Below are 18307 nucleotides of genomic sequence, written 5' to 3' on the forward strand. Positions count from 1 at the left end.
CCATACTCTCAGGGTTTTCTCCAGACTCTGTCAGGCCAGTAAATCTGGTCTTTCTTGAGTTAGAATTTTGTTCTACATTTTTCTCCAGCTCTGTCCAGGACCCTCTATTGTGATCCCTGTCAGAGCAGTCAGTGGTGGTAGCCAGGCACCATCTAGTTGGTCTGGACTTCGTCTGGTAGAGGCCGTGGTACATGTGGTCCATTAGTCCTTTGGACTAATCTTTCCCTTGTATGTTTAGTTTTCTTCATTCTTCCTTGCTCCCAAAGGGGTGAGATCAGTGAGCTATCCTAGATGGCCACTCACACCACCTTCTAATTTTTGATCAGTGGCATTGTATTCATTAATGTTTCTCTACATACTGTTAAAATGTTTATATTTCTACTATTTGATAATGTGAACTTTAAATACTTCTTGAGCCTCAGCTGCTACAAATGAGCCAACTGATGAGTTTACTTTAACCCCAGTATTTTATCCCTTCTACCATTGTATGTATTTAGTAAACATTACTGACAATAAGATGTAAAAATAAATAAATAAGTAACAGACTGCCTTAAGCGTGGTTCATCGTAACTCAAATACATCATAAGTCAGGGACTACCTGTATTTCTGCATATTTATTGTGGGTAGTTAAAGTGTTAGGTCCTGGGGAAAAGGTGGTGAACCAAACATAGCCAGTCCTTGACCTCAGAGACTTAGAGTCTGAGATGTGTATTATTTGAAGAAAAAAAGAAAAGGAAAGGAAAAAGAAAACTTTCATCCTTCTTTGATTATGGCATCACATGAGAATAATTAGTATCATGAAAGTAATCACCTTCAATGTTATCAGTTTATATTTTACAACCATGGTAATCATATTAATTCTTCCTTTCAATTTTTTCAACACTCTTGAGTCAAAAAGGTGCTCTGCATGTATGACCTAATTTAAACAGAACTTTAAAATATGTTATCATTTTTTCACTGAAATTATATCACATAAAAAAAAGTGATGGTAATTTTCCTTATGTGATTTGTGATTGAGGTTCACTATTATTACCCAAGACAGTAAAGTAGAGGGTCAGTGAAAAAAAAGAAGACCCTCAACTAGATGGGTTGACACAGTGGCTGCAAGAATGGGCTCAAACGTAGCAAAAACCATGATGGCGCAGGACCGGGCAATGTTTCGCTCTGTTGTACATAGCGTCGCTGTGAGTCACAACCAACTCAACGGTACCTGACAACAACTACATGGCACTGGGAGGTTTTTCATTTAAAAAGAAAAACAATTCCCAGAGCCCTTCTTTGGGTACAAGTAATTGGAGTGACCAGCCTTGCCCCATTTTAGGGGGACATTAACTGTCAGTGAGAGACAATCACTGGGGTAATTCTTGAGAGCGTTTAAGAGCAACAGACAAGAGCAGGTGCTAAGGAAAACCTGTGAAGACTCTCCATCCATCCTTGCTCCCATTTTTTTTTCCTCCCTCCTTTCTATCATCCCTCCCTCCTTTCTCTCTAACCTCCTGCACACCATCCCCTCCTCTGTCTGTGGGAGTATTAACTTCAAAAACTGCCTTAAGGAATTGTTCATTTTAACTTGCATCCACAGTGTGATTTCTTTGGTCTTATCACCTAGGTTTCTTAAATTCTTAGAGGTGTTCAGAAAATACAAGGTTCTGGTTTTATATTCTTCTCTCAAATCCTGTTTGGGAAAAAATAAATAAAACATGGTTGATTTGCCTTGGGGGCACTGTATGCAGTAGATATGTATACTTATCAATTGTATTTATAAAATGTGGAATACGTTGTCTACCATCACTTCGTACTGTGACACTTTATGACAACCCACAGGAGACATTTTTTTTCTCATCTCGATTCTAGGAAAAGTTGTTTTTCTCTTCAGCTAATGCTATGTTATCTCTTGTGGACCCTGTAAATCTTTTTAATCCTTTTTTTTTTATTGAACTTTACATGAAGGTTTACAGGATAATCTAGTTTCTCATCAAACAATTACTGCACACATTGTTCTATGACATTGGTTAACAACCCCATGACATGTCAACACACCCCCTTCTCAACCCTGGGTTCCCTGTTACCAGCTTTCCTGTTCCCTCCTGCCTTCCAGTCCCTGCCCCAGGGCTGGTGTGCCCCTTTAGTCTTGTTTTGTTCCATGGAACTGTTCAGTCTTCGGCTGAAGTGTGAACCTCAGGAGTGACCTCATTACTGAGCTGAAAGGGTGGCTGGGGACCATAATCTCAGGGTTTCTTCAGTTTCTGTCAGGAGAGCAAATCTGATCTTTCTTTTTGAGTTAGAATTTTGTTCTACATTTTTCTCCAGCTCTGTCTGGGACCCTCTGTTGTGATCCCTGTCAGAGCAAACAGTGGTGGTAGCCAGGCACCATCTAGATGTACTGGACTCAGTCTGGAGGAGGCCATGGTAGATGTGGTCACACTTTACTTCAATATTCACATAACCTACAGGTGAGACTCCGGTGTGCTTACAATGTGAATTCATGATACATTATCCCGAAGGGTATTGAGGTGCCTGGGTGGTAGAGTGGTTTGCGATCAGCTAGTAATTGTAAGGTAGGCAGTTCAAACCCACCCAGTGACTCTATGGAAGAAAGTCCTGATAAGCTGCTTCTGTGAAGAGAAGAGCCAAGAAAACCCTATGGAGCAGTTCTACTCCATAACACATGCGGTCACCATGAGTCAGGAGATAACTCAACAGCAGCTAACAACAATGGCTTTTGAGAAGTCTCTGTGTGGTGCAAACAGTTACTGTATTTTTAGGCAAATAACACACGCATTACATGTTTTTCAAACCACAAAATCCCCTGTGCATTATTTTCATAAGTGCACTATAGCAATATATTTTCACATATTCTTGACTTCAATTTCATTTTTTTTTCTTGCCTTCTGTCCAACGTATTTAATGTTACCGGGATAAAACTGATCTCATGGAAACTTCATTTAAGGTAGGTATTTTCCCAAACCAAATTCAACCAGTGGTGAACTGAACGGGCTCATTATGGAAATGGGACACCATGTTGAAACCAAAGAGTATGGATGCACAAAGAGCTAGAAATGATTAAGTAAGAAATGATCCTAGGCCTAAAACTACAAAAACAAGATGTTGTTTATATTTTAATGCTTTCATAAGTCTTAAACTGAAACAATTTTTGATAATCGATGTCTTTGAAGTCAACAAATCAAAGTCACCAGAAGAAATTGAGTTTTCTTCTTAAAATAGGCCATTTTAGTTCATTCATTCATCATCAGTGGTTCTCATTCTCATGGAAAGGCTATTCCTTTTCATGAATTTAAAAATCTGGGTGAAAGCCACCTTGAAATCTGAGATTCCTCTTTCATTTGCTAGACACTTGACTTTGATCTGAATTTCGACAGAACAGACAGCTTCATTTTGTTCTTTTTGAGAAATAATTCACTCTTTGAAGTCATTCTCCAACTCAGGCCATTTCACTTTGGGCCAACAATGTGTGCGTTTTCACGGATTTATTTTTCCAGCTCCTTTTTGTCTTTTCTGGATTCGCGAATGCAACCTCCAAGTCTCTCGCTGCGCTCTGTTACTTGTTTCTTCTGCCCTCACAAAGACTTTCAGTTTGAAGTTGGCTGTGTAGGACTTGCGTTTACTTCCCCCCAAGATCCTACAGACTTCTAAGATTTAGATTTATAAACTGAAAAAATGTGTACATTGTAAATCAATAACTGGGGAGTTCTAGTAAAGTGATGACAAAATCCAAATGTGAGGTGTGCAAGAAGCAAGGGTCTTTATATATGCTACAAGCATATGACTCAGGTGACTTATTTATGATCATTGATCAAAGACATTGGCGCTACCAAGACATGATTAGACTATGAAATAAGTAGACCTAGGGAAACCCTGGTGGCGTAATGGTTAAGTGCTATGGCTGCTAACCAAGAGATCGGCAGTTTGAATCTACCAGGCGCTCCTTGGAAACTCAATTGGGCAGTTCTACTCTGTCCTATAGGGTCGCTATGAGTCAGAATCGACTCGACGGCAGTGGGTTTGGTTTTTTTGGTTTAATGTAGCTTAATGGTTTCATTTAGGATGATCTGACAAGGCTTTCACCTTCAACTGTTGAAACAAGATAAGATTATCTTATATCAGTTTTGCTTTGTTTACACCTACAATTAAAAGCCAGATTTGGAATGTCAATGCAGGTTGAATCGAGATCCCTAATGATAGCTACTCAATACATTTACGCCAGTGCAGGCTTCGCTTTGTTTACGCTTCCAATCCATAGCACATGATTTATGGACAGCCTTCAGTAGGTTCAAGGTTCCAACTGATGACTCAAAAGTGACAGGGATATAATTGTCAAATTAATAGAAACAAATGAAGTTTCAACTGTTTATTTTCCAATTGCTGGGACACTACTAAACTAGACCAATGACTTCTTGACCACAGCTTAGACCTTTAATATACAAACATGACCAAAAGTAACATTTTTGGACTACTGAATGAGGTTGAATAAGGCAGAAATACACTTTTGTCATGGGACATGTGTGGTCTATGAGTGAAAAAAAGCCAGAAATTTTGTTACATAATTTCGTCATTTTCACACATTATATGTGTGCATGTGTTTGTATGTGGACGCACTATTTGTGAAAAAATCCAGTAAGTCACTTGGCTTATTAACCCAAAAGTTGGAGATTCACATTCACCCAGAGCTGCCTCAGAAGAAAGGGCTGGAAATCTACTTCCAAAAAGATCAGGGACCCAATCCTACCTCAATTATTTGATTTTCTTCTTGCCTGCCCACTTCTACCAGCCACTGCCTTCTTTCTGCTCCATGTCATCCTATCCTTGGGCATAGTTGTTTTCATGTGACTTCCCAAGTGAAGTTTAAGAGGTAAACCCATTGCCATGGAGTTAATTCCAACTCGTAGCAACCCTACGAGTCATAGTAGAACTGTCCCATAGCATTTCCAAAGACCAGCTGGTAGACTCAGACTGCTGACCTTTTGGTTAGCAGCTGAACGCTTAACCACTGTGCCACCAGGGCTCCTTGAGGGATTAAAAAAAAAAGTAAAAAAATTTTTTTTTTTTTTTTTTTAGTGGAGGAGAATTAAACTACTGAAGAGAAAATCTCTTAAACTTGAGTATCACAGAGGCTGTTACAAAGTTCCTTGATTATTTCCTACCAAATACTATGTTTTAGTAACTTTCATTCTCCTTAGGCCCTGCTGCCAAGTTGAGGGGTGGTGGAAGGGTTGCTTCCATCTACATGAGGCCTTATTAAGAAAAGAGCTGAAATAAAAAGGAAGAAACCCAGTCATTCAAATGAAGGATTTGACTCAAGTTCCTGATTCCAGTAGTTGCCTGGGTTAACATGCAAACAATGGCTGAGACGTGATTTGCTTTCTTTTTATTTTCTTTGTCATATGGAATTCTCCTCTAAGCTTCGGATTTAGTTTGGCAACTAAATGGAGGCGAAGAATTGCTTTTCTCCGTTTCTTTTCTTATAAGTCATTCTCTTAATTGTAGGATCTTTCACATTTGTTCCCTGGCTTCTCAGCTTTAAGAGAGGAAGAGCTCTGGAGGAAAAAGAAAATAAAATATTGGTCAAAGAAACCGGTTACTTCTTTATATACGGTCAGGTATGTTCAAATCTGAATTCAGCTTTCACTGTAGAATGCTCCCCTTTTTGTACTCACTTCTGACAAAGCTTTTTGTTTCATTATTCAGGTTTTATACACGGATAATACCTTTGCAATGGGACACTTAATACAGAGGAAAAAAGTCCACGTGTTTGGAGATGAATTGAGTCTGGTCACTTTGTTCCGGTGTATTCAAAACATGCCTGAAACACTACCCAATAATTCCTGTTATTCAGCTGGTAAATAATACATTTCAGACCTGCTTCTTGTGAAATGAAGATGCGCTGTGCTCTTAATCCAAGCTTCCCAATACGAGAGGAAAGGATGCTATACTAAAGGATAAATAGATGAGAAGACATTCCTCCACACAGTGGGTTTTTTATGATCTTGAAGAATAAGCTAGCCCCTTTTCATTGAGGCCAATAAAACCATTCCTAATGGTTTTGTTATTAAGCACTTGGCTACTAACAAAAAGGCTGGAGATTTGAGTCCACCCAGAGGTGCCTTGGAAGAAAACCCAGTGATCTACTCTTGAAAAATCAGGCATTAAAAACCAACATAATTCTACCATGACACACATGAGGTTCCCATCAGTCCGAGTTGACTTGATAGCACCTGGTTTGTTTTTTTATTCTTGATTTTAATTTGGGGGCGGGGAGTTAATTTCAAATTAACCAAGGTTGGTCTTAGAAAAACAACAACAAAAAAATCACCTTAAACACATATATTCCTCTGGTGATTTTTACCAAATCTGTCTGGAACCCTGGGGAATGTCTTCGGATCTGGACAGTTATCATGAACAGCAGTGTGAAACACAGGATGGGTGATTTGTCATCTATATCAAGGGTTTTTACAAACAAATGCAGAATAAATTGCTTAGAAAGGAAAGAAAATAGTTCATAAAAATTGAGATGATATCATTTGTGGATCTGCAGTCAAAACAATAGTTTTGAGTGAGTGATGAGGAAGTTTATTGAAGTGAAACTCCCTAATTTACATAAAGAAATGTTTCCCTGGGTCCAGTGGTGACCAGTATTTCAGCACTTCATAATACTTAAACATGGTGAGGCTGGTCCAATATATTATTTATATTCATTACTGCTTAGTGCTTTACAACCAGCTCGTGTTAAAATTGTCTGATGGTCTGTCCCCCTCCCATCTTTGCCTTCTATTAGAGTACCCTGCCAGGTTTCTTAGGTGCTTGCAATTTAAGAATCATTAGCTTGGTTTCAAAGATATTTCTCAATGCTAATAAATGAGCATTATTGATAAGAAGCATTCTCTAGAAAGTTTCCGGTTCTTAATTTTAATTTTTTCTAGGGTGAAATTGTTTAACACCATTTAATTGTACACATTAGTGTATTTGTGCATAAAATACTTCCCTATTAATCTGAAAAAAAATAAATAATCATGACCATCTTAGGAAACTCAGTATTTTACCAAGGAACCAAGGCAGAATCTTTTTCACTACTTAATTAATAAATCGAATATAACTTTTGTCGGAAAACATATAGCTGACTGCTGCAGTCTGCAAGAATTCAAATACCTGAACGATAATATTATTTAAAGCTCTGTGATCTATATAGCCTTTACCAATATATAAGATCACTTTCAATCACTATGATAGTGATTGGAGCCCTGGTGGCATAGTGGTTAAGAGCTACAGCTGCTAACCAGAAGGTCGGCAGTTCGAATCCACCAGCCACTCCTTGGAAACTTTGTAGGGCAGTTCTGCTCTATCCTACAGGGTTGCTAGGAGTTGGAATTGACTCAATGGCAATGGGTTTTGGGTTTTTATGATAGTGACTAGTCTATTCAACAAATTTCAGTCTTTTCTTGCTATTTAAGGTAATTATCAAATGCTTTCACAATTCTTGAAAGTATATGTACAACTGGTAACAATACCTAAAAATACTTTCGTTTGCTGCCCGGCTTTGCCCATGAAAAAATAAAACAAAACTTTTGGGGACAGAAACTTTTGCCATTTTTGAGCACTGATCTACCAGTGTTTAGAAGGGTGTTTGGCACATAGTCAAGGGTTCAATAAATAAACACTGACTGGCTGTGGATCAAGGAAATCTGGGTGCTTTAGTTTTGAGGATAGAATAGCTGTTAACATAGATGCATGTATTCGTGAGAATAAATTTACGAAGTTTGTTAACAAAACCATACAACAATGTTTTAAAATGTCAGAAGTGTTGGTAATTCTGTTACTAGTTTATTTGTTAATTTCTTCTTCTCTCCATTCTTCTCTTTCTTCCCCTGCATATTTTTCTTTTAAAATGGGGCCAGGAATTACCTGATATACCATGTATGGTTCCGGAAATTGTATTTTATATTCTGGATTCACTGACTACCTCGCCGTATTCAGGCACAGGCAGATTTATTGGTTATTTCTGAGGACTTAATTACTTTCTACCTATGATTACAAAGACAAACTTAGTCATTTAAGGAAACATACATATAGAAGGCTATAAAAAAAAATCCAAACGGCTCCTTTTTTCTGTCTGGACTCTAGAGAAAAAGTATATTAAAAAATGTGTTGTGTTAACAATGGTGTTTTGGTTTTTACTTTTTTATATTAGAATATATGCACATTTAAAATTATAACTGGAACTATGCATTACGAGTACTTGTGTGTTTGCATTTTTATTTGATATTATTATTAAAAGCTTTCCTTGTCAATAAAATTAAGCCAAAACTGCCTTTAACTCTGTGCTATTCCACTAAAGAATGTGTTATGATTTACTTAACTATTTTTTCTTAAAGTTGGGCATCTGAGTTCTTTCCAGATCCTTCATTTTATAAACAGTAGGTGATAAATACATTCACATGTTATAACTCGTTATGCTTATTTCTTGTTATTTTTAGGCTAGGAGAACAGAACTCGTTTGGAAGTTCACTGAATTATTTTGAAGTGTGAATGCCTATGTCTTCTCAGTGTCATTTTTCGAAAACAAAATAGTTTACTTTTTTTTTTTCCCTTTTCATTCTATAACTGTTTAAAGTTCTCGCGAATCATTCTTTTCCAGGCATTGCAAAGCTGGAAGAAGGAGATGAACTTCAACTGGCAATCCCACGAGAAAATGCTCAAATATCCCAGGATGGAGATGGCACATTTTTTGGTGCATTGAAGCTGCTATGACCTACTTACACCATGTCTGCGGTTATTTTTCTCCCTTTCTCTGTGCCTCTAAGGAGAAAATACTTAACTGGAAATGCCAAAGGAAAAGAAAAAAGAGTACTCCTCACAGCCTTTCCTGTGAGCTATTTGGTTTGGTTTTCTGAAGCTAGACCAAAACAGGAAATTTAACAGACAACCACAGCCAGAGTGTCATGTGAATTACAAGAAATAGGACACATTTAAGGAAAGATAGCATTAGAAAAACTTTTCGCTTTGATGACATATTGAACAGTTGAGTCATAGCCTCTTGTCTTGGAAGAAGCAATTGAAATGGGGCGATTTCTTCAAAAGTGGTAGTCCGTAATTTACTGTACAAGTGCCCACGTCTATAGGATATGAGGACGTTTTTGTAAAATCTCAGTGTTTTCTTCTATTTTTATGTTAGCTACATCCTTGTATTTTTCAGTTAAAATTGTGGAAAGTAAAAAAAAAAAAAATTCTAGAATCTTGCATTAGATGTAAGAAGTAACTAAAAATTTAAATTTAAATATAAAACTATTGAGCCAAAAATAGGATACAAGTGCTATTTAAGTCTTTTAGGTTTATTTCAAATTCACAGTTTTTCTGTCTAATATTATATGTTCCTGATGGCCTTTTCCCAAATACTTTTCACAGGAAGAAAAGAATCACCCTTACGTGTACACATACACATGTGTGTTTTTATAGTTAATTTCAGTTACTTCAGAAACTTTTCACGTAGGACAATGGCAACTCATACATATATAAAGCAGTAATTGAAAAAAACAACTGTAATTGTTCATATAAAATAAAAATTTCCAATAGAAGTTAAGAGAGACATTTATAATAATGTAATGTTATTTTCTGTTATTTTGTTTCAAACTGCTGCTATTGTAGTTCACATATTCCAGCTTTAAAAAAATACTTATGTTATTAGCTTTACAGAAGTTGAAGCTTAATTAAAGTTCCTGAAACCCTGAACTCTGTTATATGCCACGTGCTGATTATAAAGACTATGGTTTATCAGAAGATATCGTCTTAGTTTTCACTTTATAAAGAGTTAAACTTGGGAATGCTGTAGTACTTATCTTTTATAACATCAGTTTCCTCTTATTTTGCTTGGCCTTTTTTTTTTTTTTTAACTCCATGAATTTAAACAATAAATGAGAGAATAGTTCCCCAGTCTATATTAAAATATTTTTAAGATGCACTTTTCTAAGCAAACTAAGAAAATGATTTAGATTTTATATCTAAAATAAAACTTGCTTAAAACTTTGATTCCTATTAATTTTTTTTTTTTTAAGGAAACATTTGCCATTTATTTTGTCTTATAATTAAAAAAGAAGAAGTGATAGGGCTGGAGGGGGAGTTCAGATACTAGGAGGAGTGGTTAGCGATTTGCTAGGGTGGCTGCTAATTTGAATCGACCAATAAAAAGTCCAGTGCCTTTGCATCATTGCCTGGGTGCATTTGCCTAACTTCACTCATCTTTTTTTTTTTTTTTTTATGTGTAACTAAATGTCAGGTGCATATTTGTGAAACATCACAAAGTAATATGTGTTAGAGTATGACAATAAAATATCAGAGAACATGGATATTTTCCATGCTTAAAAAAGATTTAATATAATTCAACACTATGTAAAGCTATAAATTGAATGCTACTTCTTAGAACATAAGGTAAAAAAAAAAATACTGCATTATAATAGTCTCACACACTAAGCTACTGTGATCTGTAGCTTACACTTTTAAATGACAGCATATTTTGTCAGAAGATGTACAATGCAACAACAGAAAATATTCTTAAATCTTAGTTTACTTTCAATTTAAACTAGAATTGCAGTGAGTATCCTATTTTCCTTGTATGTGAAACTGTGAGGAAAATTAGTCTTTGGTTAAGCAAAAGTTCATTTAAATATCAGCAATTAGAATTAAGATTAAATTTTTTTTTTTTTTATTAATTTAGAATGAAGATTAGTGGTCAGATATGGCAATCTCCATTGCAGCAGTAGTTGCCAGAGTTCCTTCTCCTTTACCCAATTTATTTTTGGGGAAAAAAAACTGTTATATTTGGATTTCCTTCAACAGAACATTTTCTAAGGTTTAAGTGTATGGCCTCAGCTCAGATAATATTTGGTCCTAAATCTCAGATCGAGCACCGTGATTACAGATAACTACTTTTCGCTATTAAATTGTTCACTTGCGGGGGAACTCAATGAGTTGGCAGACCAAATGTGAACTGATATGTGATCCTGCGTGGCTCCTGGAGAAATAAGCTATAGTGTAAAAGTCGTCATGAAAAGAGATTATCTTCAAAGTGTCATTTGTAATGAATATAGCAGTTTACTGTTAGAAGAATTGATCAGTTCCTTTTGTAATCTGAATTATGAATCATGAAATACTACTCCAAAGACTTCCCTGGCCCAGGAGAGATGTTACAAACCTGTGAACAATTGACCAACTCAGGCAGCGGATACATATATTTTTTTATGTTGCTTTAAATTTTTTTTGAATTGGTTTCTAACAAAAAAGTCTAGACTCATCACATAAAATAGAACTTTTTAACTTCTTTCAAAAAATATTTTACTTTAAAACATTGAAGAAAAGCATATAATATATCCATATAATAAAATGCAAAATCTTAAGGGTACAGCTTAGTACATTTTTACAAAGTGAACATACTCATGTAATGACCACCCAAATCTAAATACAGAACACTGACAGCATCCAGAAAGGTTCTCCCCAATTTCAACTCCCTGTCTCCCCACCAAAATTTGCATCTGACATCTATCATCAAGGAGTCACTTTGCCCTTTTTTGAACTTTATGTAAATGGTGTCATTTAGGATGCATTCTTTTGTACCTATGCTGTCTGCCTTCCTTTGCTCTCCATTCCGTCTGAGAAATTCTCCATGTTGTTGTGTGGACTGGAGGTTGATTCTCCTTCATGCTGGCTGGAATTTCATCCTGTCAATACATCACACTGTTTCTACCTACTCTACTCTTGAAGGGCCTTGGCAGTATTTCCAGTGTGTCGCTAGTATGAATAATGCTTCTATGACTAGTCTTTTAAAATACATTGGGGAGAAGGCAGAGCCAAGAGGGCGGAATAGACAGACGCTTCCGGTGAGCCCTCTTTACAACAAAGACCTGAAAAAACAAGTGAAACGAGTATATTTGTGACCAACTGGGAGCCCTGAGCTTCAAAGGCAAGCTTAGAAAACGAACTGAGGGAAGAGGGAGGAAGAGACTGTTCAGAAGCAGAGAGGAGTTACCGGACCTGAATCACGGGAAGCCCTCAGGCACTATTCCCGGGGTGGTGGCAGCGGGCTGGTACTAGTGTTCAGCCTCAGTTTCCTCAGGGAGAAGCAGCCAACCACACAGCCTACTCACACCTCCGGATCCAGAAAAGAACGATGCTTTCAGCAAAAGCTGAATACTTGCGTATCTTTTAACGAGTCCCCCACCCCCAAGCTGGCTTCAGCAGCTGAGTTCCCTGGGCCCGAGATAGGCACTGTTGAGCACCTAGAGCCATCCTCCCAGCCTTGGGAAAGGAAAAAATTTGCAACTGAGGGAAAAGATAATTTGCTAGCTCCATTAACGGGGGGAACTCAGGACAGAAGCTGCTCCTGCCAAGGCATAAACCATCTGTGGACTTTGAGCACACTTCCCTTCTGCATGGACCTGTGTGGGCCTATTTTGGGAGAATAGGCCCTTGTTGGCAGACTCCAACCATTTCAGCTGTGTGGTGGAGAGGTGGCTGTTTGAAGTTTGACATTGTTTTGCCTATTAAACAAGGTCCTCACCTACCCACATCAGGGACCTAAGGACTGGCAGCTCCACTCAGGTCACCCAGCCACCCGCAATAGGGGTCCAAAGATAACTGGTACCTCCCAGTCCTTACGACCAAAAACTTTGGGTGCCCGTGGTCCATCTGCAGAACCCACCCACCTGTACATTCTAAGGAACAGGGACGAACTTTCCTCAGAGGCACTTGGGGGTCAGTTCTCCGCCCCCTTCCTTGTTCAGAGTGTGACCCCCTGCTGCAATCAGATACCGGTATACACACCAATCACCCCTGTCCCTCTAAGACTATAGGACAGAGCCTGTAGCACACATTTGATGATCAGCTACCTGGAAACCTGAGCTGAATTCATACAAGAAAACTGAATGGACTCCTAGACTGATATACCTGATTACAGCTCTAGCCAGCTGAGGACAGGACACCAGAGCTCCAAAGGCGAAAATAATCAAGCTAGCTCACTCGAGCAACCCATACGGGTATACCAAAACAAAAAAAGCAAGCAGCTATGACACAGTAAGCAAGCATAAAATAATACGATAACTTATAGATGGCTCGGAGACAACAGTCAATATGAAGTCACATAAAGAAACAGACCATAATCACCTCAACAGGCTCCCATAACAAAGAATCCAGGGATCTTCTAGATGAAAGTGTATTCCTGGAATTACCAGAGCCAGAATACAAAAGTTTAATATACAGAACCCTTCAAGACATCAGAAAGGAAATTAGGGAATATGCAGAACAAGTCAAGGAACACACAGATAAAGCAATTGAGGAAATCAGAAAGATTATTCAGGAACAAAATGAAAAGTCTAAAAAGCTGGAAAAATCCACAGACAGCAATCAGAAATTCAGAAGATTAACAATAAAATTACAGAAGTAGACAACTCAATAGAAAGTCAGAGGTGCAGAATTGAGCAAGTAGAAGCCAGAATTTCCGAACTTGAAGAAAAATCACTTGCCACTAATATATTTGAAGAAAAATCAGATAAAAGAATTTAAAAAAATGAAGAAACCTTAAGACTCACATGGGACTCTATCAAGAGAAATAACCTACGAGTGATTGGAGTACCACAAGAGGGAAGGATAACAGAAAATACAGAGAAAATTGTTGAAGATTTATTGGCAGAAAACTTCCCTGATATCGTGGAAGATGAGATGACATCCATCCAAGATGCTCATCGAACTATACATAAAAAAAAAAAACACATAAGGCAGATCTAAAAAGAAACTCACCAAGACATGTTATAATCTAACTTGCCAAAACCAAAGATAAACAGAGAATTATAAGTGCAGCAAGGGAAAAATGAAAACTCACCTACAAAGGAGAGCCAATGAGAATAAGCTTGGACTACTCAGCAGAAACCATGCAGGCAAGAAGGCAATGGGATAACATATTTTAAAAATTGAAAGAAAAAAATTGCCTGCCAAGCAAGAATCATATATCCAGCAAAACTATCTCTTAAATATGAAAGTGAAATAAAGACATATCCAGATAAACACAAGTTTAGGGAATTCATAAAAACCAAACCAAAACTACAAGAAATTCTAAAGGGAGTTCTTTGGTTAGAAAATCAATAATATCAGGTATCAACCCAAGACTAGAATTCTGGTTAGAGCAACCAGAAATCAACCCGGACAGGCAAATCCAAAAAAACAAAGCAAGATTATATATATATATATATGTATATATATGTATATATACGTGTATATATATGTATATATATATTAAAAAAAAAAGCCCAAAACAGGGTAACAGCGATGTTATTATATAAGAGAAGGCAACATTAAAATAACAAAGAGATACTAAGAAATGTAATCATACACCCTCCATATGGAGAGGAAGATACGGCGACACAAAGAAATAAAAGTTAGTCTTAAATTTAGAAAAACAGGGGTAAAAAAGTAACTACAAAGGAGACAAACTGTCCTACTTATCAAAATAAAATACAAAGGAAAAATACAGACTCAGCAGAAACAAAATCAACAACAACAAATATGAGGAAATGACAATATATAAAGATAATCTACTCAGCACATAAAATTAAGCGGGAAGAGAGGCGTGGCCAAGATGGCGGACTAGGGAGATGCTCCCTCGGATCCCTCTTGCAACAAAGACTAGGAAGAACAAGTGAATCGATCAAGTACATAACAATCTACGAACCCTGAACAACAAACACAGATTTAGAGACGGAAAACGAACAAATACGGGGAAGCAGCGATTGTTTTTGGAGCCTGGAGCCAGCGTTCCAGTCAGCGGATTTTCTGGAAAAACTAGTTTCCCAGTGATGGCTTGGAGACAGCAGTCCATATCAAACCACATAAAGAAGCAGACCATGACAGCTTCTACAACCCCCCAAACAAAAGAATCAAAATCTTTCCCAAATGAAGATACAATCCTGGAATTATCAGATACAGAATATAAAAAACTAATTTACAGAATGCTTCAAGACATCACAAACGAAATAAGGCAAACTGCAGAAAAAGCCAAGGAACACAGTGATAAAACTGTTGAAGAACTCAAAAAGATTATTCAAGAACATAGTGGAAAAATTAATAAGTTGCAAGAATCCATAGAGAGACAGCATGTAGAAATCCAAAAGATTAACAATAAAATTACAGAATTAGACAACACAATAGGAAGTCAGAGGAGCAGACTCGAGCAATTAGAATGCAGACTGGGACATCTGGAGGACCAGGGAATTAACACCAACATAGCTGAAAAAAAATCAGATAAAAGAATTAAAAAAAAATGAAGAAACCCTAAGAATCATGTGGGACTCTATCAAGAAGGATAACGTGTGTGTGATTGGAGTCCCAGAACAGGGAGGGAAGACAGAAAACACAGAGAAAATAGTTGAAGAACTCCTGACAGAAAACTTCCCTGACATCATCAAAGACAAAAGGATATCTATCCAAGATGCTCATCAAACCCCATTTAAGATTGATCCAAAAAGAAAAACACCAAGACATATTATCATCAAACTCGCCAAAACCAAAGATAAACAGAAAATTTTAAAAGCAGCCAGGGAGAAAAGAAAGGTTTCCTTCAAGGGAGAATCAATAAGAATAAGTTCAGACTACTCAGCAGAAACCATGCAGGCAAGAAGGGAATGGGATGACATATACAGAACACTGAAGGAGAAAAACTGCCAGCCAAGGATTATATATCCAGCAAAACTCTCTCTGCAATATGAAGGTGAAATTAAGATATTTACAGATAAACACAAGTTTAGAGAATTTGCAAAAACCAAACCAAAGCTACAAGAAATACTAAAGGATATTGTTTGGTCAGAAAACCAATAATATCAGATACCAGCACAACACAAGGTCACAAAACAGAACATCCTGATATCAACTCAAATAGGGAAATCACAAAAACAAATTAAGATTAATTAAAAAAAAAAATACTCATAACAGGGAATCACGGAAGTCAATATGTAAAAAATCACAATAATCAAAAAGAGGGAGTAAATACAGGAGGCATAGAACTGCCATATGGAGAGTGATACAAGGCAATATAGAACAATACAAGTTAGGTTTTTACTTAGAAAAATAGGGGTAAATAATAAGGTAACCACAAAGAGGTATAACAACTCCATAACTCAAGATAAAAGCCAAGAAAAACGTAACGACTCAACAAACATAAAGTCAAACACTACGAAAATGAGGATCTCACAATTTACTAAGAAAAACGTCTCAGCACAAAAAAGTATGTGGAAAAATGAAATTGTCAACAACACACATAAAAAGGCATCAAAATGACAACACTAAACACTTATTTATCTATAATTACGCTGAATGTAAATGGACTAAATGCACCAATTAAGAGACAGAGAGTCTCAGACTGGATAAAGAAACACGATCCGTCTATATGCTGCCTACAAGAGACACACCTTAGACTTAGAGACACAAACAAACTAAAACTCAAAGGATGGAAAAAAATATATCAAGCAAAGAACAATCAAAAAAGAGCAGGAGTGGCAATATTAATTTCTGACAAAACAGGCTTTAAAGTTAACTCCATCAGAAAGGATAAGGAAGGACACTATATAATGATTAAAGGGACAATACACTAAGAAGATATAACCATATTAAATATTTATGCACCCAATGACAGGGCTGCAAGAGACATAAAACAAACTCTATCAGCATTGAAAAGTGAGATAGACAGCTCCACAATCATAGTAGGAGACTTCAACACACCACTTTCGGTGAAGGACGGGACATCCAGAAAGAAGCTCAATAAAGACACGGAAGATGTGAATGCCACAGTCAACGAACTTGGCCTCATAGATATATACAGAACACTCCACCCAACAGCAACCAACTATATTTTCTTTTCTGGTGCATATGGAACATTCTCTAGAATAGACCACATATTAGGTCATAAAGCAAGCCTTAGCAGAACCCAAAACATTGAAATATTACAGAGCATCTTCTCTGACCATTAGGCCATAACAGTGGAAATCAATAACAGGAAAAGCAGGGAAAAGAAATCAAACACCTGGAAACTGAACAATACTCTGCTCAAAAAGACTGGATTATAGAAGACATTAAGGATGGAATGAAGAAATTCAGAGAATCCAATGAGAATGAAACACTTCCTATCAGAACCTTTGGGACACAGCAAAAGCAGTGCTCAGAGGCCAATTTATACCAATAAATGCACACATCCAAAAAGGAGAAAGGGCCAAAATCAAAGAATTATCCCTACAGCTTGAACAAATAGAAAGACAGCAACAAAAGAAACCCACAGGCACCAGAAGAAAACTAATAAAAATTAGAACTGAACTAAATGAAATAGAAAACAGAAAAACAATTGAAAGAATTAACAAGACCCAAAACTGGTTTTTTGAAAATATCAACAAAATTGATAAACCACTGGCCAAACTGACAAAAGAAAAACAGGAGAGGAAGCAAATAACCTGAATAAGAAATGAGATGGGCAATATTACAACAGACCCAACTGAAATTAAAAGAATCATATCAGATTACTATGAAAAATTGTACTCTAGCAAATTTGAAAACCTAGAAGAAATGGATGAATTTCTAGAAATGCACTACCTACCTAAACTAACACAAACAGAGGTAGAACAACTAAATAGACCCATAACAAAAGAAGAGATTAAAAGGTAATCAAAAAACTCCCACTGAAAAAAAGCCCTGGTCCGGACAGCTTCATGGCAGAGTTCTACCAGAGTTAACACCACTATTACTAAAGGTATTTTGGAGCATAGAAAAGGACAGAATACTACCAAACTCATTCTATGAAGCCATCATCTCCCTGATAGCAAAACCAGGTAAAGACACCACAAGAAAAGAAAATTATGGACCTATATCCCTCATGAATGTAGATGCAAAAATCATCAACAAAATTCTAACCAATAGAATTCAACAACATATCAAAAAAATAATTCACCATGACCAAGTGGGATTCATACCAGGTATGCAGGGGTGGTTCAACATCAGAAAAACAATTAACGTAATCCACCACATAAATAAAATAAAAGACAAGAATCACATGATTTTATCAATTGATGCAGAAAAGGCATTTGACAAAGTTCAACACCCATTCATGATAAAAACTCTCAGCAAAATAGGAATTGAAGGTAAATTCCTCAACATAATAAAGGGCATTTATACAAAGCCAACAGCCAACATCATCCTAAACGGAGAGAGCCTGAAAGCATTTCCCTTGAGAACGGGAACCAGACAAGGATGCCCTTTATCACCGCTCTTATTC

The 18307-nt window shown here is 37.0% G+C and overlaps 1 protein-coding gene across 1 annotated transcript in view; it reads left to right on the forward strand.

Annotated features, from left to right (window-relative positions):
- Nucleotides 1–9880, forward strand: part of TNFSF13B (TNF superfamily member 13b) — a 35558-nt gene extending 25678 nt beyond the window's left edge. The window contains exons 4-6 of the mRNA XM_049867605.1: nt 5506–5618; nt 5707–5857; nt 8651–9880. Of these exons, the coding sequence (XP_049723562.1) occupies nt 5506–5618; nt 5707–5857; nt 8651–8763 (377 nt within the window). The 3' untranslated portion in view covers nt 8764–9880. The remainder of the gene's footprint in view (nt 1–5505; nt 5619–5706; nt 5858–8650) is intronic.
- The last annotated feature ends 8427 nt before the right edge of the window (nt 9881–18307 follow it).

This window comes from Elephas maximus, chromosome 23 (genome assembly GCF_024166365.1).
Source record: "Elephas maximus indicus isolate mEleMax1 chromosome 23, mEleMax1 primary haplotype, whole genome shotgun sequence".
Lineage (NCBI taxonomy): Eukaryota > Metazoa > Chordata > Mammalia > Proboscidea > Elephantidae > Elephas > Elephas maximus.